Source organism: Ambystoma mexicanum, chromosome 7q (genome assembly GCF_040938575.1).
Source record: "Ambystoma mexicanum isolate Mex_15411 chromosome 7q, UKY_AmexF1_1, whole genome shotgun sequence".
NCBI classification, from domain to species: Eukaryota; Metazoa; Chordata; class Amphibia; order Caudata; family Ambystomatidae; genus Ambystoma; species Ambystoma mexicanum.
In genome coordinates, this window is record NC_090941.1 from 476,704,498 (window position 1) to 476,730,590 (window position 26,093).

The 26,093-nt window shown below is 48.2% G+C and overlaps 1 protein-coding gene across 3 annotated transcripts in view; it reads left to right on the forward strand.

Moving 5' to 3' along the window:
* The window catches only part of NAA16 (N-alpha-acetyltransferase 16, NatA auxiliary subunit), a 2,654,788-nt gene that overhangs the window by 2,260,554 nt on the left and 368,141 nt on the right, over positions 1–26,093 (forward strand). For all 3 annotated transcript variants that reach the window (XM_069640524.1, XM_069640525.1, XM_069640523.1), the window contains exon 16: positions 8,686–8,794. In XM_069640524.1, the coding sequence (XP_069496625.1) occupies positions 8,686–8,794 (109 nt within the window). The remainder of the gene's footprint in view (positions 1–8,685; positions 8,795–26,093) is intronic.

Below are 26,093 nucleotides of genomic sequence, written 5' to 3' on the forward strand. Positions count from 1 at the left end.
AACAAACATTCAACATTTCAACAATACTTATCTGTATACATTAGCAACATGTTCACATCATTTAGGTATCTGCTGCGTACCCCTTACACTCCCCCCGGTTTGAGCTTACTCTGTTTTGCGCTTGATTGTCCTCTTCTCCGGGAAAAGCTCCCTGTCTGTATTCTCAGGGGTGTCTTGGTCACTTAAGCAATCTTGGGTGGACCCATACAGTGTGGCCACTAAGTGTTTCCAGGCCGTCAGGGTACTTGTTTCCTCCTCCCCACCTCTGTTTGCTGTGTCATTCCATACAGCCGTGTCAGCCTCGGTCCATTTCTGTAAATCACTCCACCAAACCTCCACCCTGGGTCTATTGCATGCTTTCCATCCCATGGTTATCCTGCGCTTGGCAAGTATATATGCCTAGTCCTTAAGTTTACTCGCATGTTTCAATTGACACGATCTAGGGAAACCCCCTATCAAGCATGCCCACACTGATTCGATGTTTAGCTTGATCCCTTTCTCATTTAACCCGTGGGCTACTTCTCCCCAAAACTTCGCAATTTCTGGACATGCCCAAAACATGTGCGTTATCCCTGCGTTTTCTTCCCCGTATTTGGGGCATGTCTGCCTTCCAGCATTCTCAAACCGGGCTATTCTCTGGAGACTCATATATGCCCTGTGCGTTATATACAGTTGTATTTGCTGTAGCCTTGCATTCCTGGACACCTCACGATAGATGAAAGGTACCCCTCGAGATTCAAAACAAAGTCCGATGTATCGACACCTTTCATCTATCGTGAACAAGGAATGTGCGATCATCTCGGATTCGGGAATCTGTAAATAATTTACCTGCCCGCATCCAAGGACCCTGACTTTGGGGAGTTTCTTCACCTGTAATGGGGCAACCTCCTATTCTGAATTTAGAGATTCACCACTACCAGCAGAAGAAATCAGACCACACACTAAGGGGTGTTGGTCCTTAGCCCTGAAGAAAGTGGTTCTAATAACCTCAATACCACTGAAACCGGTCGGCTTCTATGTGACCTGATTGTAATAATTATGGATTAGAGATATCCCCAAATCAAGCCACACTTCTGATCTCAACACGAAAAGGGATTGTGTAAATTACATTTTATTAAAACTTGAGGTTCGGAGTCCACATCAAGAAATACATCTCCGAATCACAAGTAATAGGAGTTGTTTTCGACTATCCCTGGTCCATACACTCCAAAAAATGTTTTTTAACAAATATGACTTGTGTAACAGTTTCATGAGTTCTATCTCTCGACTTATATAATCTCCTTTGCAGCCGAGAAGATATTAGATCAACACCTCTAATTTTTTAATAAAGGTTGCATTCCAAAGAAACGAAATAAAAATGTAATGTTTTATTTGGGAAACAACAGATTGTGTGAAAAACCTTGAAGGATAAAGCAAGAATAGGAATCCAACAGTGTGGAGTAAAAAAAACCCATAAGGAAAAGCAATACTTGAATAAAATTGACTCAAATCAAATTGAACTGGCAGGCTTTGTGCCATAATTTCCATCCCAATTCCAGCATCCCCGGGCGCCCTTTAAGCTCAGGTTTGGGCAGCCATATCAGTTCTTTCAAAAAATACGGGGCACATTCTGATCTCAATAGTCTAGGCTCTGATGTTGGGTCTTCCGTCAGCCATTTGGCCACATATTGCAATTGGCTAGCCTGATAATACATCTCAAAGCTAGGTAGATTTTTGCCCCCTTTATCATACACGTTTTGTAATTTCCAAAGGGCAATTCTGTTCCTGGTTCCATGCCAAATGAAGCTCCTGCATATGCTCTGTAGTTTAACAAATAATCGTTTTGGTATCATATATGGTATGTTCCCAATAAAATGTAGTATCCTGGGCAATACGACCATCTTTAGCAAAGCCCCTCTGCCCATCATAGCTAGCTGAAGCTTGGTCCAGAACTTCATGTTATTTTCAATATTCGCCATCGCTTTCATGGTATTATGTTTATATTCTGTTTCCACCATGTAGGTATCTGAAGGTGCGTGTCTCCCAAGGTATCTGTAAGACTGGCAGTTGTTCTGGCAGGACCCCCATATACCACCCCATGGGGAAAACACACGATTTCTTAGGGTTAATGCAATGCCAGATAGCGATGCAGACCGCTCCATCGCTTCCAGGATGTATTGGAGATTTTATTTGGTGTACCTCAAGTATAGTAACATGTTATCTGCATATAAAGAAATTAGGTGTGGTCCCCCTTTTGTGTGGATCCCTAATTCTTCGTATTGTTGTCTCAAGTATATTGCCAGGGGTTCTAAGGCTAGGATATACAACATCGGGGACCATGGGCATCTCTGCCTAGTGCCACTGCTGAGTTGCCACCTCTCCAAGATGATCGCTCCCGTCTTAAACCTAGCCAGCGGTGCACTGTATAGCAAGTTTGCCCATTTAAGGTACCGAAGTCTCATCCCATATTCCTCCAGGGTTGCCATTAACCAAGGCCATTTGACGGAGTTGAAGGCCTTCACTGCATCTAGTGATATAATCGCCATCTCACTCGAGTCCCCTTCTGTATACTCTATGACCCAGTGGAGTTGTCTCAGATTGTCAGATATGCTTCCACATGGGACATATACCGTCTGGTGGGGTGTATTAACTTACTTATGACCCGTCTCATTCTATTTGCCAATACAGCCGTCAGTATCTCCTGGTTCAGCATTGACAATGGTCTATACAACCCACAGTCCATGCTTGGCTTGTTAGATTTGGGGAGCGGGATAATGATCGCCTTTCTGAGGGACTCTGGCAACATCCCTGTTTCAAAAGCATTGTTTAGCATTGCCAGCAGTGGGGGAAGCACTTCTTTCTTATACATTTTATAAAATTCACTGGGGAGTCAGTCTGCTCCTGGGGTCTTACAGGTGGGCAGTTGCTCAACCACTGTTTCTATTTCATCCAATGCAATTGGAGAATCTAGGTCCTCCCTTTCCCCTGCGCTCAGCTTCGGCAGGCCAATATCCTCTAGTGTTTTTTTTAATGTCGCTCCCTTCGCCCCCACTGTTGTCTCCATATAGTTGTTTATAGAATTCAAGGAACTCCTCGGTCACACTCTGTTGGGTGTCAAGTATCCGTCCCTCCTCCCCCATCACTGCTCTAATCACTGGTCTAGGGGTCTCACTTTTATATGGCCACGCCAGCAATCTTCTGGGTTTATCTCCCCCAGCATGTTGTCTCTCTATGTATTTCTTATAGTTTAGATTGCACAGGCTCTCCCAGTGCCCTGCACATTCCTGTTGTAATTGGCTTATGGTATCGGTATTCTTGCGCAAGTTACCTCCTCTACCCAGCACCTCCTCTAGCTTCGCCTCTAGCTTCTGCAGTTCCTGTGATATGCTACCCTTAAGCCCTTTGGATTTAGTTATGGCTGCTCCTCTCATCACCACCTTAAACGCCTCCCATAGGGTTCCAGCCGATGCAACACTCCCAGCATTATTTTCTAAGTATTCTATGATCTCCTCTCTCAGGTCCTCCCTGAACACTGTGTCTTTCAGTGCTTCAGCTCTGAGTCGCCATGTGGGGATCCTGGCTCTTGGAGGTGCATATTGCCATGTCAAAGCCAGTGGCGAGTGGTCCGAGAGGACTCTCGCTTTGTATTCTGATTGTGTCATTTCTCCAGTTAGCTCCTGTGAAATAAACATGTAGTCTAGACACGTGTGCAAGTTTTGTGGGGCTGAGTAATGCGAGTATTGTCTACCGTGTGGGTGGTGTAACCTCCACGCATCTACTAGCCGGAGGTTTTTAGGGTCCTGGCGGCGGAAGTGGGCCTATCTAATTTCTCATCTGATCTTGGGTCCAGCGTACAGTTGAAGTCTCCTCCCCATACGACCTCACACCCGAGATACGGGTTCATTTTCTTATATAGGGTCCTGAAGTAAGCCACTGTGTCTTGATTCGGGGCGTATTCGTTGATAATTCATATCTCCCTGTTTTCTGACAACCCCCGTATTGCCAACATCCTCCCATCTATGTCCACTGTAGTCTGTAGTAGCTGAAAAGGGACATGTGGTGCTACCCAGGTGATCACTCCTCTAGCGTAAGCTGAAAAGGTTGCGCCTATGGTTGTCCCCTTCCATTTCCTCTGTATTACTTCTTGTTCCTCTCGTGTGAGATGTGTTTCCTGTATCAGGGCGACATCTATTTTCTGCCTTCTCAGGTACATCATGATTTTGTTCCTTTTCAGATAACTGTTAAGCCCCCTGACATTCCAGGTCAATATCCTAAGGTACCCCATATTTCAGCCGTCCCCGATCCCTCCTTTTGTCCCAGATGCGCATATTTGTAAGCTTGTCCCTTAACAAATAACACAAGTCCCACAACTGCCTCCCCTCCCTCCTCCCACCCCATCCTCAACTGTTGCTCAGCTCCATCCGTGGATCTCAGGCGATCCCGCATTCAGTCCTGTCTCGGCTTGCCGGTACTAGGAACTCAGCGGGGCGGTTACCAGACTAACGGTAACCTCTCTAAACTAAACGATCAGGGTATGAAAGTGGGTTCACTGCATTCCTGCAATTATATTCGGTATATTTTGCACTCTAATCTTCTCATATTTTAGACCCAGATCATTCCTACTGCCATGTACAATATCCTATAATCAAGTCCCATTGTCTTAGAACATACAGCATGAGGTCATCATCCAGGATCGCTGCTTCACTTCTCTATTCCATCCTCTTTCTGCGTGTCTGCCCTGTCCAAGCAACTCTGACCATCCAGCCACTCTGTTGCCTCTTCTGGGGTTCCAAAGAAGAGGGCTCTGTTCTCGTGGAGCACTTTCAGCTTTGCCGGGTACATCAGCATGTACCTGTAGCCCGCATCTCGCAGCCTCTTCTTCACAGTCCCATAGTTCAGTTGTTTACTCTGCACCAGGAGCTTATAGTCTGAGTACGACGTGAAGGATGCAGCTGCCCTACGTATTGTTCCTCCCTTCCGGAAGAATTCCAGGATCTTCTCTCTGTCCCGATAGTTCAAAATATTGGCAATTATCGGTTTTGGGGGGCTCCTGGTGGTGGTTTCCTCGTGAGGGCCTTGTGCGCACTTTCCACCGCGAACCCTTGGGTGAGTGCCCCTCCCTCTATTTCTTGCAGCAGCATGGTCTCTATATGGTCCGGGGGTTTGGGCCTTCTTCGCCTTCCGGTAGGCTTATAATGCGTATGTTGTTTCTGCGAGCCCGCCCTTCGGCCTCCTCCGCCCTGCTTTCCGGATTGCCCACTTGCTGCCGCAGTATGTGGATCTCCGAGGCATGTGACGTGCAGGCCGCTGTGTTTGAGTTTGACGCCTTTTCCAATTCACCCGTGCGCTTCGCTATTTTCTTAACGTCTTGTCTCAGTATGTTCACATCTTCCTGCAACGCTTCAATTTTGAGATCCAGTGATATTTTAAGTTCAACCATAGCTGCCTCCAGCTTGTTTACCCACACTGTTTTCAGGTCGACAATTGCGTCTAGGATCTGCTGATCGTTGTGCTCTGGTGTGCTGTCTGGTAGCGGGTTCTTATCTTTCTTCCTAGCCCCCTTCTTTGACTGGGGTGGTTTGGTGAAGTCCTCCATCGTTGCTTGTTTGCCTTTTAATTTGGGCACTTTGGAAGCCATTGTAGGCCCCCTAGTACAATAGATCACTGTAGTTGGAGTCCGTTTCCCAGGCCCTTCAATGATCAGAGGTCTGTTTAGATGCTGCCCACACACTAGTGGAAGTCTGTTCTATTCTTCCAATGCTGATTCCCACCAGGTGATATTTGTATGGTCTGGTACTTCCTTTGCTTGCTTCTAGGACCCAGTATTCTATAGCAATCAGGACCTGTGCTTCGCCTTCCTTCCTCAGGTACTGGAATCACTCAAACCCCTTAGTCTCTGTTTTCTCCCTGATTTGGTTCCATGTGCTCAATATGGGCTGTTGCTTTGGTTATTTTGTTAGTTCTCATGGACCATACCACCTCTCGTGTGGCGCTCGCCTGTATCCAGCGAGTCAGCCCTTGCTTGTGTTTGCTTCCACTGTCTCTCAGATTCTTGAGGCTACAATCACCTGATCACTCTATTCAAGGGCTTTATTTATGCGCATAGAATCACTGGAGTCAAGCTTCGCGATATGGCTTCAGCATACCTAGGTTCCGCTTACGCTTGACTCAGCCTTCTAGTATTTCTTGGTCGGCTCTTAGTGAAGTCATTAAACCCGCACTGCTGCTTTTATTTATGGATTTTGTTGCATCAGTTTTCAAAAAAGTTATTTGGTGTCCCCCTGCGGCGTGTGTTAGTAGCTTTGTGTCATTAGTCCAGGCATCCACTTTTGTCCATGTTCGTGGAGTGTAGGCACCTCGTTTTTATACGTTATTGTTATTGCTTGTTTGGGTGTCTTTTGTTACATGCTGTATTCCGCTCCGGGCAGCGCTTGTCTTTCATGCTTCACCATTAGTTTTTATGGGTCTTCCCCAGCGCCCGCCAGGGATGAACCGGCGCTGCGTCCGGCGTTCCTACGCCCGCCGGAAAGGTCTTCCATCTGCCACAGGGCGACCAGTGCTATGTCCCGGCTTTGTGAGTGCAGTAGTTTCCCTCATCAGTGCCTTCTAGGCCGGTTCCCACCTCTCTAGACACAGAGGGTCTGCCACTCTGCTGTTTGTGGGGCTGCTCCGTGTTATCGTAGCACGCTTCAGGGCCTCAGCGTATGCTCTGCACATGTGTTCACCAGCTACCGCAGGATTGCTCTAGACCATGAGTGATCCTGGCTATATCCTTGTGTTTGGGATACTTCCAATCCCGCGCAATGAACTTCTTGGATGCAGGTCTCATCTCCTTTGTTCTCGCATGGCGGCCATTTTGCCAGGACGTCCGCAAGTCTTTTCCACTTTTCTTCGCCATCTAACCTTCTTTTCATTTCTCAATTCTGGCATCTGAGTCGTGTGCTATATGCTGCTCTCTTTCACACAGCTGTGGGTCTGTTCAAGTACCATCCACATTGCTTCTTTCTTATGCGCTTCTCAGGATTCTGTAGGATCGGGAGGAGCGACGGTGAAGACCAGCTTATCCCATGGCTGGCTAGCCACGCCCCTCCTTCCCCCAAGACAAATCAGGTTGGTCGAACATTTCTTTGAATGCCTTCAGAAAGATGGAATAGTTGCATGTTAATGAACTGTCTGCTGTGATTAGTGTAGTAGCCCAGGCAAGGGCATTCTTGGTCATGTTAGATAGTACAAAACCAATGTTTGCTTAGTCAGAGGAAAAGGACAAATGTCTGAATGTAAAATAAGCAGAAGCATCCAGGAATTCATGAAACAGCCTGGGATTCCCTTCAAATGTATCAACAGTTATGTATGTAGTTTATGGGGATTCAATTCCCAAAGTTTCTCTGGTTGCAACTTGTTGGCGGAACATGATGTTTTCAGCCTTCAATGCTTGAACCTCAACGGGCAAGGTTTCTTGCATTTGTGCAAAGGTTTCTTCTTTGGGTGTGCGTCACATTCTGCAGATATGGATGCTTGTTTATCATCAAAGGGTAGAGCAGAACCCTGTCTTCCACTTACCGCCTTTATCTTGGGTGCCATAATTTGCAGAATAATTAGGGCCGGTAGCTGTGGTGGGCCACCCTAATGGTGGGGGGTACCGAGTTAACCAAAGGGCCGACAGGGTGGACACAACAGCAAAGCTCCAGAGGGAAAAGGCGCGTGGCAAAAAAATCCTCTGTAGAACTCAGGAATGGCAATGAAGGAGCAGAGATGTCTGAGGCCAAACCAAGAAGTGTAGCGATCAAAGAACGCAGATATCAAGGAATAAGATATAACAAGGAATTGATAAGGAAGGAGGAGGGTAAGTACATGACTGGAAAGCAGAGAATCAATAGAAGGGAAACACTGGAGAAGAGCGTCCACAAACATTACCAGTCTTGTGATGCACCAAGCTGCACCTGCAGATCCCCTTTGAGTCTGCATTTGTCCCAGAACACGGCACTATCTTGAAAAGAACAGACCGTGATGGGCAAAGCGGTCTGGGACGTGGCAGAGTGATGTTGCACTGTAGGCGCCAGTTCTGCCACACAGGCCAAGATTGTCGGAAAGGGGCGAAGGGGGTATATCCTCACTTTATGGCACTGTGGCCCTTGCCCCCATCCTTCACAGAATATGCTCTGGTCCAACTGTTGCAACAAAAAACACACAGAAGTGGAAGGTTACGATTGGGGTATTAACTGGCAGGGGCCTTGGTCTGTGGAGGAATTCTTGCACATACCTTAGTAAAACTTGTAGCATTCCTTTAGAGTGGGGTTTTCCCATATAGACTCACCTAACTTCTTCTGATGGAGGGAAAACAAGGACTAAGAAGAGTACAGTAGTCCCTGTTTCGTTATTTTTTATGTTTTGAAATGTGTTGATAATGTGACAAAAGTCAGGCAGATGTTATCATTTTGGCAAATCTCTTATGGCTAAAGACAGTATATGCAATTGGGGCTATTAACATTTGGGAAAATATAAAACCTTCAAAATATGGTTATGTCCCAATTGTCCAGTAAAGTAGAACTTAAGGAATTGTGGAGCCTTCTTTGCTGCCTTTGTTACTAAAGTTCCTCTTGCTTAGTACAGCATAACTGAGGTTTGATGTTAATATCAATAGTACATGGATTTTCTTAGATAACTGTTTGTTTTCTGAGTTAATGATTTTATTTTGTTTTAAACCAGGTTGAAGACCCATTAGAGGAATCAATCAAGTTCCTTACACCGCTGAAGTGTCTTGTTGCAAACAACATCGACACACATTTGTTGGCATTTGAAATCTACTCTAGGAAAGGTAAAATTGTTAATGTGTGTTGTGCATGAATTATTTTGTTTTGGTTGCTGCGGAATCTGAAGGAGAAGGCAGAAAGGGTATGTGAAGGAGAAGAAAGAACCCTGAGGGGAAGAGAGGATATGGACTTCAGGATGATACTGCAAACAAATGAATCTAGAGAGAACGGTGGAAACAAAGATAGTTCAGTTGATAAGGGTGAGACCACATGATGTTATGATTGGTTATTTATAACGCGCTTAATACCCAGAGGTTTCTAAGCACGGACCCAGGAATCGAACCTTTGTTGCTCCATGTCGTCTCGCTTCCAAGGCAAGCACGTTGCCCATGAGCTATCCTCCCAAGAATACTGTGAGTTGTCACCAGCCTCCCGTGTAGAATTCATTTGGGAAAATTGTGTAACTGAGAAATGGTCTCGTACAGAAGGGATGTGACCTGGCAGTTCGGGCTGGACTACGCCTTTGGGGGTGGGGCCACGCCTGATTTGCATATGGTCTTTCCCCTTCTGTAATTGCTTGGCAGGCGAAGAACGATGGTCTGAAGGGTTGCCCGGAGCAATGCCAGAGGTTAAGATTTATTCTAAACCTTCCAGTCATCACCTCTTTTGTTTTGCTATTGTCAGCCCGAGTGGGACGGGTATGCCCAGACGTGGGTCCCGTGCCTACTGGGCCTAGAGACCCAAGCTACTCCTCACTGATGACGCCCAACAAGGCTGAAACATGTCTGGGGATGCTTGTGGTCTCGTGAAGAAGGGATGTGACCTGGCAGTTCGGGCTGGACTACCCCTTTGGGGGTGGGGCCACGCCTGATTTGCATATGGTCTTTCCCCTTCTGTAATGGCTTGGCAGGCGAAGAACGATGGTCTGGAGGGTTGCCCGGAGCAATGCCAGAGGTTAAGATTTATTCTAAACCTTTCAGTCCTCGCCTCTTTTGTTTTGTAACTGAAAAATGTTAGATAACCCCTTTTGGGTTAGACATAAGATTTGAAGTTTGATCCTGTACTAGACTGAGAGCCAGTGCAGGAGAGGCCAAACCTAAACTATGTTATTGCGGGTTTTAAGGTAAAAGAAGAGTCTGACAGTTTTCTTTTTAATGGTCTGCAGTTCGTGATGGATGACTGAAGGAAATGAATATAGTGTGTAATCTTCCATGTTTGTACTTCAATTTCACTCTGTCTCTTTAGCCTGTCAATATGTGTGCATTGTCTGAGGAATATAAATCCCTGGACTTAGTTTATTTTGTTCATATTATATCCCTAAAAATTCTCCATTATCGAATGTTCACTAATACACACCTTGACTGTATGTGGAATCTTGTAACATTTCCCAGAGAGAAAACCTTTTTCTTTGTATTTCTTTAAAGTCTATCTGGCTTAATTTTAGCTTTGTTTCTTTTTCCAACTTTGTAGTCAGGGTTTCAGAGCATGTCAAACTTTTCAGTTTAGCTTTTCCTAAGAGCAGTATTTTGTTCCGGATTACTTAGCACATACTCCTACATCCCGTCCCGTTTCCTCGATCCTTGTGGGTGTCCCCCCAACATCGGGACGGTACCGGAACCTTTGGTAGCGAAAATGGGAGCTGCCCCTTTAAATTTAGTATAGTGTGTGGGGGCATGGCCCTGGCCGTGGGAACTCCACCGAGGCCTTGTTCTCCGGTGCCTCACCTCAGTCCCTTTTTCTGCATGGACGGTGTCGGACCTGGCAGCTAGGCGCTGTGATTTTTGTCAATTTTCTCCAAGCCCCCCATAGCCTCAGCCTGGAGACTCCTTCCCAGGGCCTCTGGCTGCAAAGGGTATCTTGGACTCTGCTACTGGCGGCAAACCCAAGGCCATTAATGCTACCGGCTCACAAGCCGAAGGGCTCTTCCGGGTGATCCACTAAGGGGCACCCAAGCTATTTTTCATCCTATGCACTGGGTTGCAAGGGGCTTTTGCGCTCTGGTTCCAGGCGACAACCTGAGGCGCGGTTGCATACGATTACCAGATCCCCAGCTGAGGGCTTTCAGCCTACTGAAGCCATCTCTGAGGTTGTGACACAGGGGACGATTCGACTACCAGCCCGTTGGCTGAGGGCCCAAGGTCTGCCGGAGCCATCTCTGCGGGTCAGGGCACAAACACTCCCTGATGATGTCAGACCCTGCACAGGATTTGGGGCCTACACGCTCTCCTGCCCAAGGTGTAGCGCAAGTCTCCAAAATGGTAGACAAGCACATGGAGGAGCCTGCATAGCCGGCAACCATCTTCGGTTCGGACTCTAGGCCTCTGGCGGCCCCATCGCCTTCAGAGTATGCCACGCAGGGCAGTTCCAGTCCTCTTTCTTCGGGGAGCAGTGTTTGCCCCCATGGCTCTGGTGGGTGGTCCCGTAGGGTTACATTTATGCCTCTCAGGCGTTCGGATAGCCATCCCAGGTTCCTCTGTGCTTTGATCAGGACAGAAGGCCTAGCACAGTGGAGATCGTGCTCACTCTCGTGACCCAGCGGTCTGTGAATATTGTTTTTTGGAGCGTTTACTCCTGCCTCACGGCCCCCTGGACCCTCCTTTGGTTCCACTTGGGGTCCAGGTACCACAGCGTGTGCCTGCTCCGGACCAGGTCCCCCCGACTCCTCCAGTTCCTCCGGCACCAGTACCTGTTCCACTGCTACCACCAACGCTGATGCCCCCTCCTCAGTCACCTGTCTACACACAGCTGCCCCCGCGGGCTGGCTAGGGGGGCTCCCCTTTGTCTCCTCATGTAGGACCTGGAATCCCCTGCAACTGGCAAAAAAGGGAGGGTCGGGTGACGCACAGGAAGAGGAGCCTTCTGTGTCTTTCTAAGCATTTCATGACTATGTTCAAGGCCTAGCAGAGTTTTGGGATGTGCCCCATCCTGAGCAGGCTCCCCAAGAGCCACAGGCTGCTCAGCATTGCTCTTCAAACAGACATCCTTTCTTTGGCCAACAAGGTCTGTGACAAGCCTCGGGCCAATGCCCAGATGAACAAAAAGCTGGACACCCTCTTTCGGCTGTTGGAAGGGGAACCAATCTTCCTGGCGTCCCACCCTCAACCATGTTCTTCTGTCGTTGCGACAGCATCTTTTTATTCAAAGCCTTCCTCTTTGTTTTTCTAATTGGCAGGGGCCGCTTCCAGCTGTTTGTCCAAAGAGGGCAAGGCCCTTGATTCTTTCGGCAGAAGGTGCTACCTAAACGCGGGTCCACACCTGCACCAGGCCAACGCCGGCGCTATCCTCGTGGCGGGGAATCTGAAGCTGTGGCAGCTGATTGGGGAGTTCCTGCCAGGACGCTCCCCTAGCGAGTCAGGCTTCCTTCAAAGCAGGTCTAGCGGAGACCCGCGTGATTGCGCAGGATCTAAGGAGTCCTCGGTCTCCCATATTTATATGGCCAGTAGAGACCTCTGCCTGGGAGTCGTGATGAGGGTTGTATACAAATTGTTCGAATGTCAATTGTTCGAATAACAATTGACCTTCTGCACAATTGACCAAATTTAAACGGTCAATTAGGATATATATGCGGGGGGAAACCCCCCGCAGCCCCACATCCAATCCAACCCCCACCCCAACCCCCCTCCCAATCCCCTTATATTATTATTACACCAACCCAACCCATAATATATATTAAAATGACCATACGGTCAATTGTGCAGAAGGTCAATTAGGACCCCTATTATTTGAACAATTGTGTCATTCGAAATTGTCCTCGGATGTGCAGGAGAAGATCCTCGAGCTTCCGTTCGAAGGGATGGATCTGTTTTACTCATCCACTGATGACGAACTTACAGAAAGAAGACTTCCACCCAGACCGCTAAATCCTTGGCCATCCTAATGAAGCCAGGGCAAAAGTCCTTCCCTCAGAACCAGCAGAAAGGTCTGACTTCAAACCTCGCCCCTTCTGTGGCTTCAAGGGTTTTCGGGACTGTGGAGCATGGGTGCCAGAGAGATCCCCCAGCGATCACAGGAGGAAGCAGCAGAGGACTCTGCGTGGCTTTTTTACTCCCCCTCCTCCATTCCTGCCTCGGACACCAAAAATAAATGACGTCTTGGTCAAGGAACACAGCTCTCCCGTGGTGAACCTGCTGGGCCTCTTTGTGAAAAGCAGAAAGCTTTTTGTTACAAGACCTTGGATTTTTTCAGTAGTCTCCACGGACTACAGTCTTCCTCTTTCTTCTCCTCCTCCCTCCTCTCCTCCACTGTTGCATATAGGGTCGCCTGTGCTGTTGTGGGAGATATAACCTCTTTTGAACATGCAAGTAGTGGAACCAGTGCCTCTGTTAGACAGCGGCTCTGGGTTTTACTCCAGGCTTTCTGCGGTACCCAAGACCCAAGAACAACCAGGCAGGCCTGAGGGTGGTCCTGGGCATTTCGTTCCTCAACCTGTCTTTACCCCTAGAACGCTTAAAGATGATCACTCTTGCCCACATAGCGGAGTCACTGTGCGCAGGGGACTGGATGTGTTCCTTAGACCTAAAATATGCATACCTACACGTCCCCATCTTCCAACCGCACCGGAATTTCCTGCGATTCACGATTATGTAGCACCACTTCCAATACAAAGTTCTGCCATTCGGCCTCAATTCAGCCCCTCGTATGTTCACAAAGCATGTGAACACGGTGGCAGGCCTCCACTTGGAGGGCCACCACCACCTGTACCCTTGCTCAACCGAGGGGGTGGTCCACTCCTTCCAGCAGCTAGCAGATGTTATTCACCAGTTGGGGTTTTCCCTCAACCAGCGCAAATCGCTGTTGAACCTTTCCCAGGACCTGGTACCCTTGCAATGGTAAAAACAAAACTACAAGTTACAGCAGGCAATTGGAAGCAAAAACAAGGATTTACTCAAGGTGTAGCACATGGAAGTGGGACAACTTGGTAGGGAGCGTCGGGTGATCCTCGTGCCCACGTCTGCTGCTGGGCATCCATGGACGGGGGTAGGAGGTTGCAGTAGAAGGGGGGACCCCCGGGACTCTGACCTCGAGGCATTTGAACTTAGCGCTTGGTAGAAGTCTGAGCCTCATCTGGAGCACCCAAGGGCAGAGGCAGCACCCCCGGCCTGCCGCTGCACCTAAGATCTATTCCCTCCGCAGGTGCCTGGGGCCGCCTCTGTGGTGTTTGGGGACCTGGGCCATGATCAGATGGGGGGTGAGTGCTCAGGCTCAGTTCTTGCATGGTGCAGACCTGGAAGCTCTGGGAGCCCTGTCCAGGACACAGGACTCACTCTTACTACTGTCTCATACGCCTGGGTGTCCAACTGCTGTGCTTTATGGTACTCTTTCTGCTCTGGCCCTCTGAGGCCAGTCAGTTAATTAAGGCCCTGTGCTATGGGATGCCAACCCAGGGCCCCTGACTGCTCTCCCCTGGGACTCCCCACTGACCTGAGGCCCTGCATGATCCTCAACTGCCAGCCTCGCCATCTGCTCATGCCCATGGGGCACCACCTGTACTGGGGTACGTTTGGGGTTTGTTTGCTGCCTTCCTGGGGCACCACACAGCCGTCCCGCAAGACAACACTTCCCATCGACTATCAAGCCCCTACAAAGTGGGAGCTCATGGAGCCCGGCTGGACCATCTCGTCCATCTGCCCCGCCCAGATGGTCAGTCAGCCCAGCCAAAGGACCAGGTGGCTCATGCTGACTGCCCCAACAAGGTGCGCAGGTGGCCACAAGGTCGTGCCTGCCTTAAGGCCATCGTCCGGGGCTTAAGCCGCCAGCTCTGCTCCCTGGGCCTGGTGCTTAAACCTCCTTCCTAAACCAAGGCCAACCTCTCTTCCATGCCTCTCACGGACTAGGTCCTGTCACTCTGCCGCCAGCTGGGGCAAAGCCATCTGGTCTGCTATGCTGGAAAGGGAGAGAAGAGTGTTTCCCGGCCCGCCCACCCCAATGCAGGTGCATCCAGGGTGGGTGGAAGCTTCTTGTGTGCCCAGTCATGCATAGGAAGGACAGAGACCCTTTTGAACGGCTCAGGTGCGTTTTTGACAAAATCTTGGCCTACAGGATGAATTTCAATAGATTGCAGCTTTATGCGACCCGGTGCAAGATTTACACCATCTCCCCCAGATTTTCAAGGACCAGCAAGCGCTCATCGGACGCTGCCGGAACGCAAGGCTTTCCAAGACTTGGGCCTTTCTCTTGAGGCGACCACATTCCAGGGTGACCTGCCCTTCACAAAGAAAGGAGAACTCTCCCCAGGGCTCCCACTGGCTTCTCCAGGACTGTTTGCTTTACCGCACTGGACACAGCAAGGGCATCCGTCTCTGCCACTCCGGTTTCAGGGATCTGAACCAGACTCTCAAACAGCTGAGGGCAACAGGGGCCATCGCCCCATCCCTTTCAAATGGCGCTGGCCCGTTTGTTAGGACCGACTGACCCATGTTCAACTGCTATTCTCATGGAACCCTTCTCCGCTTCGCCCTACAAAGTTCTTGTTGAATATTTGCTACTACCACCAAGATCTCCACCTGCAATGGCTCCACCCAGGCCCTCACCCCAGACTTCCGTGCGCACTGCAGTGGCACTCCTACTCATCACGGCTTAACCCACTAGGCTATCGGCACCAGCGACGGGCCAGGTATGGGTCACACACTCCAGCGCCATCCATTTTCAAGGCTAGTTGATTCGGCTGGTGAGTTGTTAAACACTCCTTAGCGGATTCTGACTTCCACGGTCCTGCTGTCTATATGAACCAACACCTGTTCTGGGAGTCTGATGAGCATCGGCATTGGGCGCCTTGACCCAGCATTCAATTCATCCTGCAGTGCCCGTTCCATTTACCAAAAGGGCCATACTTCTTTCACATTTAAAGTTTGGGAAGAGGTTGCCATCGTTTTGGCCCCAAGACATCTAATCATTTGCTTTACCAGATAAAACTGGGGTTTCCGAGTGCCTATTTTCCTGAGGGGAACTTTGGTGAGAACCAGCTACTAGATGGTTCGATTGGTATTGATTGCTATGAACCTCCACCAGAGTTTCCTCTAGCTTCACCCTGCACAGGCATAGTACACTATCTTTCTGTTCCTATCGCAAACTCTGATGCTCCACGTCCCCGACAGAGCGGGTGAGATGGGCCAGTTGTGCGGTCGCCAAGACAGGTCCCACCTCAGCCGGTGCGTGCCGAGCCTCTCCATTGTGCCACTAGGTTGTGTTCAGCCCTCCGACTCATGCGCGTGTTAGACACCTTGGTCCTGTTTTCAGGATGGGTCGCTGGGAAACCGACATCACCACAGACCCCCAGTGCCCTTCATGGGCCTACCCGCCTGGCATCACGGTTAGGCGCACTGAGGATAGTCCACCCCAGTCGTCGGTCACACTGGGAGCAGGGGTCCCCGTCGCCGCCCTTGCGAATCCCAAGAGGTGCCGGAACAGAGGCTAGAGGAAGGGGTGGCAGAGGTCAAGCTCCTTCACACCCTCCTCCCCCCGGACACAACGAAACTGCTACCAAGGGGCTTTAACACTGCGACAGAGTGGAGAGCCACCTGCCCCCCGACTCTTCCCAGCTGACACAGAGCCGGTTGCGGTGTACCGCCACAGAGAATGTGCTTTGTGGGGCGATGCGCCATTCCGGGCGGCTGACCTGCCTGCCATATTGAATCATCCGGATGGACTGAATGGACACACCCGTTTACCTCACAAGTTTCACAGCTTCTTGAAAGTTGCTTTCAACTTTCCCTTACAGTACCTGTAGGCTATCGATGTCGTGTCCATATTTATCCTTAGACAGAGTTTTACCACCTGCTTTGGGCTGCATTCCCAAACAACCTGACTACGAAAAAGACCCGATCCAGGCACGCCAGGGGCTGCTAGCACCCTAACACTGTCTGTGGGGTGAGACTCGATCAGAAGGACTTGTGCCCCCAGAGTGATGCCGGGGAGTTTGTCTTCCATATGCAAACGACAAGCTTTTTTTAACTGCAGCCTTTTTAATAAATGCTTTTGGAGTGGAATTACCGTGGCTGCTGGCACCAGACTTGCCTTCCAATGGATCCTCGTTAATTGATTTTAAAGTGTACTCATTCCAATTATGTGGCCTTGAAAGAGTCCCGTATTTTTATTTTTCGTCACTAAATCCCTGCGTCAGGAGTGGGTAATTTGCACCCCTGCTGCCTTCCTTGGATGTTGTAGCCGTTTTTTCAGACTCCCTCTCCGGAATCAAACCCTGATTCCCCATTACCCATGGTCACCATGGTCGGAACAGAAAGTACCATCGAAAGTTGATAGGTGTGAGAAACCAGGGGGTGTCTCACCCCCTAGTCCCAGGGGATCTCTCTCTCTCTCAGGTAGCCAGGGCACGGCCATCACCTTTGGATACAGACCTTGGGGGTGGACCATGCGAGAAGATCAACTGGGTGAGGGGTCTTCGGGGAGTGTGAGTGAGACAGCCGATGGCGAGCCACGGTATTCACCCTTATTTTGTTTATCAAACCCATTCAATGTTTTAGAATGCTTCGAGTTCCCAACTCCTCCCACCCCCCTTTTTTCAGAAACACTGGGACAAGGAAGAGGATAATTGAAAATAACAACACTGACATGCATACATCGTACTGCCCATGTCCCGCTAATCGGGTCAGGCAAAGTCAGGCACTTAATCCTAAATGCATACACCTGATACCAATTAGCTCTCCTCAACAATGTTCCCTCCAATTAGTTTTCACTAAGTGCAGAAATGCTTTGCTTTTGTGCACTTATTATTTTCCATGTGCGCAACTGAATAACGAGGTAAGCCACTTTGTGAGCATGCATACTTGGTGAGATACCCACATCAAGGATTTTGGAAGGGAATTTAGTAATCTTTATTATATCTTTACAAACATATGCTACAGTACCTACCAAAAGTACTCCTGTGCAAAATAGGTGTATGCACAAAAGAAAGCTTAGTTTGCTCAGGATAAACCAAAGGTTTAGCTGTGGCTATTTGTCGACACTGATAGAGAGAAAACCTGGAAAGTCTTTAATGCCATTTGAAAAAAACACTCCTGTTTATTATTAAAAACAAATATCGCTTATCACTGATGTGGCTGTCAAAAAAATGAGGCAGGATACCATTTTTGAAAATGTAATAATGGCAACTAAAAGGAATGTGAAACCAAAATCCAGAATGGTAGAAAGCACACCTCAAGTAGAAATGTTATGTTGAAGTATCTAATAGTAAAGGGTGGAAGGGAGAAAGGCAACCCTGGCACTAACATAAACGTACAAAAAGTGCCAACAAACTGTGGGACACTTGTATCCCATGCACACCTATAATAACTGGGTACCAGTCGACACTTAAGTTTCTAAATGAAGAAATTGAATAAGTGATTCCACCAAGCAGGGAACCCTAAATAATTTTAACAACCGTTAATTAAAGTCTATCCTAAAGATATCTTTCATGAAGATTTGGACAAAAAAATCATGTTCACTGTCTTGTAACCAAATGGACAAGGCACAGTGTATTTGAATTACTTCAAAAATATATTCACATGCTCAAACATATATTCAAACTGTGCACAAATAAGTCAATGAACATAGTCCTATTTTTTATTTTTACCTTTTATTTTATTTATTTTATTTTTATTTTTCATTTTTTATTTTTACCTAGCATTTCAGTGCTGGACTGCCCTTTCGGGCGGGACAAAGACTGATATGCAAATGGATATTCCTCCTTTGTGAAAAGTACAGTGAGAAAAAAAGAGATGGCTTCAGACTCTCAAAGCGGGTAAAAACCACTGAACAGGTTACCATGCCGTGTTCTTTTGAGAGAGGGGCGCCTGCTACCTTTTTTGTATTTTTGGAAGAAACCTGGGGTTGGTCACCCTAAGTTACCTGGGGAAAACCAGACGTGGACCACTTGCTCACTGTGTTCAGAAAGGCGCAGCTCCACCTCACTGATGAGGCCCAACAAGGCTGAAACACGTGTCTGGGGTTGTTGTTGGTACTCTTGTTCAACAAAGGTTTGCCTGGTATTTCGGTGCTGGACTGCCCTTTTGGTTGTGACAAATATGCAAATGTATATTCCTCCTTTGTGAAAAGTACAGTGAGCAAAAAGCGATGGCTGCTAACTCTCAAAGTAGGTAAAAACCACTGAACAGGTTATCATGCTGTGTTCTTTCGAGAGAGGGGTGCTTGCAACCTTTTTTATATTATTTATCAGCTCAACATGTTTCGGGGAAATCCTCTTCCATCACCAATATTCTTCCTATTGTGATAATCTGTCAGACATGTTTGCATCATGTTAGAATGTTACTTAACTTTTCAATGTATTATCCTGTTCACACAAGTTTATAGTCTGTCATGATTTGTATGGTGCTTTTTTTACCTGCTGAGGGTCCAGGGATGAGAGTGTATTGGGGATCGTCTTGCACACCACTCGTGCAAAACACTTTAGAGGGGAACTGGTACCCTGTCAAACATAAGTATTACCGTATTCAGAATATGGCATAAATGCCACAAACGCACGTATAGATCGTAACGGTCCTGGGACTGAAATACAGTGAATCCTACCTTATTCAAATGAACACTGCCATTGTCTAGAATGGACTCACTTCAGGATGTCTGTGATTGTAATCAGAAAGGAGCGTATTCTAATCTTAATCCTCGAGCAGCAACGTGGCTATGAAATGTTAATACAAATATATGGGCAGTTCAGTTCGTGTAAGTCGCCTGAGCGCTCAGCCAATCACCCTCATCCTTATCTACTGTACGCACCCGCTAGCATAATGTGGGCGCTTAAAAGTTACCTTATGTCGGCACAGTATGGCCGTTCTCACAATTCCGTCTGCAACCGACATGCGCAACGCTGCAAGATGGTAGCATAGTTATACGCGGTCTTGCAGGCGGGAACGCTTTCATTAAATCTCAAATGTAAACAAAGCATGTTACGTGCATTTGCTTGTAGGTATTATGAACAAGTCATCCTGTGCGTAGGCGCTCAAGGATGATCTCATAGGTTAACAAAATATGTGATGTGCAGATGTCTTAAATCTAAGTACTTCAAACCTCAATGTCTCAATAACTGCTTCGGAGCATGCTGTGGACATTACGAGTCAAATTCTTTCAGAAAGTCTGAGTGGATGTGTCCTAATCAGTGGACCTGGGCATTATTAAATTGCTGATCATTATTTAATTGCATTGTACTGTTTAGTATCCTCTCTCCTTGTAAAGGTTGGCCATTTTCCCACACTGTAGGGTAGATTATTTTTCAAATGTCTGGGATGTTGACTTGTTGACATCAGTGGGTTGGTGGAGTATATCAGTTATTACTTCCCCATTTCTTAGTGTTAAATCCACATCCAAAAAGTGCAGATTGGGTAGTCCTACCTCCATCGTAACCTTGATGCTGTCATGTATGCTCTATATATAGTTTCCTGTTTTAGTTTTTTTTTTTTTTTTTTTTTCTTCCATGGTGTTTTTCCAGTGTTTTCAAAAAATTTCAGAATCTGTGTTCATCAGTGTTTTCCCGTGTGCCCCCATTAGAAAAATTGTGTATAACTGTTTTTTCAAGTGTAGACATACAAATATTCTTTTATTGTTTCATTGCGTTCATAAGTAGGGTAATATCTCTCATGACCAGCTGCAAGAACAACATATGCCCAGGTTTGAGAGGCTAACCTCGAAATACAGTGGTATTATGTATAAAAGATGACAGGCCTGGAGAACTAGCCATTTTTTTTAGGCAATGCGCAGTGAGATTAAATAATTTGCCAAAGATCACACACTTTGGATCACTTATGGTGTGCTTTATTATTTCACTCACAAAGCAGTCCTTTAGTGACATGATATAGCATAACATAAAATCAGTATATAATTATGTCTTTGTAACATAGATCCATTGGTACATGACAAAGGCATCAGCACATACCATTGTCATCACTACAATGGCATCACTACAGGGTTATTCCATCAGTAGAAGGTTATACCTTCAGAAAATGGTTTGCGTGTTAACTTTGCACGTTATGTCAGCCCTGCTCCCCAGTTCTGCCTTGCAAATTCTACCAAAATGAGGAAGATGGGGAAACATTTTACAGCCATTTTATTCCAATCCACTTATGGAAAGTGAACCTAATGCCATGTAACTGTACATTTAATCTCCTGAGTCCTCGGCTTCCTATTACTTAACCTTAGTGACGAATGGCCCTGATGTTGTGCTGGGGACGGCCGAGTGGCTACCAATACCCCTAAAGAAAGATATTTTCCCCTGCGATGCCGGCCAGCCTCTCAGTACAGCTACTCTGCTGTACTGCCTGTGCCTGGATTGCTATCTTCTCTACTGCCTGTGCCTGATTGCAGCAATTTACTTAAGCTAGTTTTGTGGTGCTGTACTGTGGGCGATGTTGAGGATGTGACTGGTGTGTCTCTTTGTGTGCCAGTGCCTATGATTAATTCCACGCTTTCCACCCATCAGTCTTCAGCATTCCAATATTACAGTGCAATAGTGCCCGTATTCTCTTTTTCTTGAGGTACAACACTACGGACGATGAAAATGGGAGCACCAGGCCTTGTCTGTTTCATGAAGAGATGGCAACAGCATGTTTTAGTGCTGTGGAGGAGGAAGTGTGTAGAACTAGCGTAGCTCACGTTCTTCAGGGGGTTCTCTGTAAAAAAAACCCGGTTCCATCATGCTCCGTAACAGCTGGAGTAGTGTAGATGGAGTACCCATCAAAAGAATATTGGTGCAGAGGTCAGCACCAGGCTACATATATCCCAATAGGAATATGTTGATTTCATTCTCATGCAGATCATTACCAGAAGTATATACTCTGGGGTTGTGATACGTTTTCATCCTGAATGATGATATGAAGCAGCATCTTTTAAAAACATGAAAAAATAAAAATCATGGCCTGCCTAAACAGTTGAACAGTGCACGCGTGAGCATGCATGCAGGTGCATGGCTTAGTCATCTTAAACGGGTCTAGCTATTAAAAGGTAGAACTCCCTTCCCAGGCATCTACATATGTTGGTGTAACATTGGCTGGGAAAGCGGTAGAAGAAACAAATCCATCCTGTGCCAGAGCGCATCCTGCACACCTCCAGCTCTCAACTCAGAGGCCCACCCAGGCACAGCAGAGCCAGAGTCCAGGTACTTTTCTTAAACTCAGCCACTTTCTTCTAACCCACAATAACCTTGAGTCTAAACCAAGGGGCATGGCGTTGGTAACAGAAGGACAAAGCAACACCCAGATTGGTCAGAAGCCCTAACGTTATCTGATGAGAAAACCTGGTGGTTACCTAGGTGACAGAGCAAGCCGTGGCAAGAAAAACATACAAAAAAGAAATAAATCAATGACCTTGGGGGCCTGACTCTTAATGCATGCTTAGTGCCTTAAGATCCCATGGCCTCAGTTTCTTCATCAAGATAGTAACTATCAGGAAATCTACTCCAACGCTCTGCTCATGGCTAGTCTACTGCACAGGGCTTGATAAAGGTGCCAGCACACTCCCACTGCATATGCATTGGCACAATTAGAACAATGTACACACACTGGTATCACTTTAACCCAAACTTACTACTCTTTCTACTGAAGTTTAGAATGTCAGTGATTTAGCAAGGTGGTGGGAAGCCTGTGTGTTTGACTTGGTAGAGCTGTTGCCTGTCGTGGTTTAGGGTGAAAGGGTCAAATGCAATTGTTTTGAACCAAAAGGACCGGAAAAAAAAATCGAGTGCCCAGTGTTTTTCCTTTTTTTTCAACCCCTTGACCGTACACCGCCTGTCGTGGCCTTCATCAGTAAGCATATTTGTTGCTGGTTCAACAGTGCCATCTACTGGCCTGTAAAATGGGCTGTGAAAGAAAATAAATGCCATGCATTCACATAGGTGGCAATACAGATCAACAGCCAAGGCAGGGAGGATAGCTCACCAATGCGTCTGTCTTTCAAGCAAAACAACACAGACCAACAGGGTTTTGAATCCCGCTTTGGGCAAAATGAATTAATTAAAATACTGGTGTTTATCGGAACCCCCCGAAAAAGGAAACAGCATTCTCCAGCATTGGATCTTTCATGGATTCACATGCTTAGAATATTCCCCGTCGTCAGACTGGGAACCCTCGGTACACATATATATAGTCATTTCCAATAGGAAAAAAACTTCTGCCCTATCCCCGTCTGCGTCCTCTACGGGGCCGCCCACGTACGCCCCGTTGGACGTGATGGTATATAAGCCCCGCCCCCGCGGGTCCCTTCAGATTTCAACCGTCTCCAAAGATAGTGGGATCTCCTCGTGTATTTTCTTCAAATACTTATCGAATTGTTTCTAACTCCTGCGAGTTTGTCTGTTTGGTCCACTTCTAACTCCTACGAGTTTTGTTTGTTGGGCTGGCAATAATGTCGGGTAAGCCTCTTTTCCGCCCGTGTGCCACGTGCGGTCTAAAGAAGGTTTATGAAGGGGATGGCCATCTTGACTGCATCTACTGCCTTCACCCCCACCACTCGGCGGACCAATGTGATATTTGCAAGGGGTTTTCCCAAAAAACCCTGAAGGACCGGAATCGGCGACTGGTCTCGTGGCTGAACGACGGCGCTGGAGCGTACCCTCAGTCGGAGGTAGGATCGGTGCGCAGTATCGCCTCAGCGAAAACATCAGAAGCCCCCCGACGCTCACATCCGTCGGAACCTCCGGCCAAAAAATCACGACCTACGGAGAAGGACGTGCCTCGAAGTCATTCCTCTAAGGCCTCATCGAAAGAATTGACGAAGAAATCATCTTCCTCTTCTTCTTCGTCGAAGAAAGATAAGGACAGGCCAAAATCCTCCTCGAGCGATCAGAAAAGATCAGCTACGAGTAGAGAGGCGGATAAACGCAGGGAGAGCTCCGCGAAGGCGGGACCGCCTAAGCCACCTGCAGGCCCTCCGTCGACGACGGCGACGATCCAAGTGCCCACTCCGTCACAGTCCCCCGCCTTTCAAACGGGCTCATCGTCGACGACGATTCCCTCGTCGACGGAGTTCCAGGCCTGGAGGCCAGAAGTGTTCGACATGGGGCTACCCGACACACTGCTGCAAGAACAGGCAGTTTCGATCGCCTCCAAAGAAGACGACGGCTTCAGAATAGTGAGCCCGGAAGACCTGGGGCTACGGCCCAGATTTCCTTCTGGTGCAACCTGCTCTCAAGTTTTCACCCAGCCTCCAAACGCCCAGGCTACTCTCTCCATGGAGGTACTTTCCTCCTTACACTCGCTCTTGAAGTCCCTGGACGAAAGGCTCCCACCTGTTCCGACGACTCCCCTCGTCGACGAGCCCGGACCTTCACACCGCCCGACTAGATCGGTCGTGGGCCCAACTGCTCCAACAGTCCAGGAAGAAGGTGAGCTCTCGGACTCCCTCTCTGAACAGGGGTCAGCTTCTGGTATCTCCCTCTCGCCGTCGAGAGACCCGTCATGGGTTTCGGATGTGGAGGTGGATCCTCCGAAAAGTCCCATTCACCCGTCTCCACCGGATGACATAGGGGCCTTCCATTCCATGATGGAAAAGGCCTGCAAGGAGTTCGGTTTGACCCAACAAGAAGAAAAGAAGGACTGCTTCCTCTTTGACCACATGGGCAAGAATAGGCGTTCCGTTTTTCGATACCGATACTGGACCACGTATGGAAAGAGGGCGTCCAAACCATGCGGCATCCATTCTCGGAACCTGCGGTCAAGGGCCGCGTAGAGAAAAAAATTTAAAGTTCCAGATTCGACGCCAAAATGCCTCTCTGCGCAACCCACGCCTGACTCGGTGGTATCGGCGGCGGCGACGAGAAAGGCAAAGGCCCAGCATAAATGCTCTACCCCTCCGGATTCCGAAGCTAGACGCCAAGACGCTTTCGGTAAGAAGATCCTGTCAGTGGGAGCGTCAACAGTGAAAGCAGCAAACTCCCTGGCAATCATGGCCAGGTATGACAGGGAGATGTGGCACAGACTGGCACCCATTATGGACCACCTCCCAGAAGAACACAGAAAATCAGCTATGTCCCTGGTTCGTGAAGGAGAAGAAGCCTCGAACCATGCTATCAATATAGCGGTGGACCTGGCAGATTCGGGGTTCAAACAAATTAACAACGGAGTGGTTCTACGACGCCAGGCCTGGCTCAAGTGCACCAACTTTAGACCCGAGGTGCAATATAAGGTCGTCGACATGCCTTTCGAAGGTGACCACCTGTTTGGCGAAAAGGTGGATGAGGCCTTGAAAGGAATGAAGGAGGACTCTGAGACGGCGCGCTCACTGGGCTCTCTCCAAAGCGGTAAGCCCTTTCGTTCCTTTCGCCCCTTTAGAGGAGCTACGGGAAACGCACGATTTGCGGGATCCAGGGATAGAGCATTCGGGAGGTCTTCATATCCGTCCCAAGGCTATAGGCGCGCCTCACAGTCCTCGACCCGACGCAGAAATTTCCAGGCCTCCAAGAGACGTCCCACTTACTCGTCGTCGACGGGAAAACAAAAAGATCAACAATGACGTTCTAGGAGGGAGAGTGTCAAGTTGCGTCGAGGAACAGATCGGTGGGTTCTGGACACGGTGAGACTGGGACATTCCCTAAGATTCAAATCCAGACCTCCAAGACGTCCACCGATACGCCTGTCTCAACCACACCTAAGCGTCTTGCGTCGAGAGGTTGCGCTCATGCTAAAAAAAGGCGCCATCGAGTTAGTCCCTGCTTCGCAGAGAGGCTTAGGGGTTTACTCACGCTGCTTCGTAGTAAAGAAACCAAACGGGAAGTGGCGCCCCATCCTCGACCTACGGGACCTCAACAAAACCCTGCTGAGTCAAAAGTTCAAGATGCTTACTCTACAGGAAGTAATCAGATCGGTCCAAAAGAACGATTTCCTGGCGTCTCTGGACCTCCAAGATGCGTATTTTCACATTCCGGTGCGCACTCACCACAGGAGGTTCCTAGTCGGCCAAACACACTACCAATTTACTGTGCTCCCTTTCGGCCTGAAGTCCTCCCCAAGAACCTTTACAAAGTGCCTAGCACCCGTAGCAGCCTGGCTGCGGAAGGAAGGGCATCACGTTTACCCGTACCTCGACGACTGGCTCGTGAGGGGATCCTCCCCAGCGTCTACCAACGACAGCCTATTGACCACCTTGCGACTGCTACAGCGTCTGGGATTTGCAGTGAACTACGAAAAGTCTTCACTAAAGCCCTCGAAGAGCTTGAAGTTCCTAGGTGCTCAATTCGACACCCACACGGGACTAGTGAAACCATCCCTGGAAAGGTTGTTGAAGATCAAACACCTGACAAACCAACTTCGTTTACAGAGCAGGTTGTCAGTAAGAAAATATGCGGCTCTCCTCGGCTCCATGGCATCGTGCATCCACCTAGTCGCGAACTGCCGGTTGTTCATGAGACCTCTACAGGAGTTCCTATCAGAC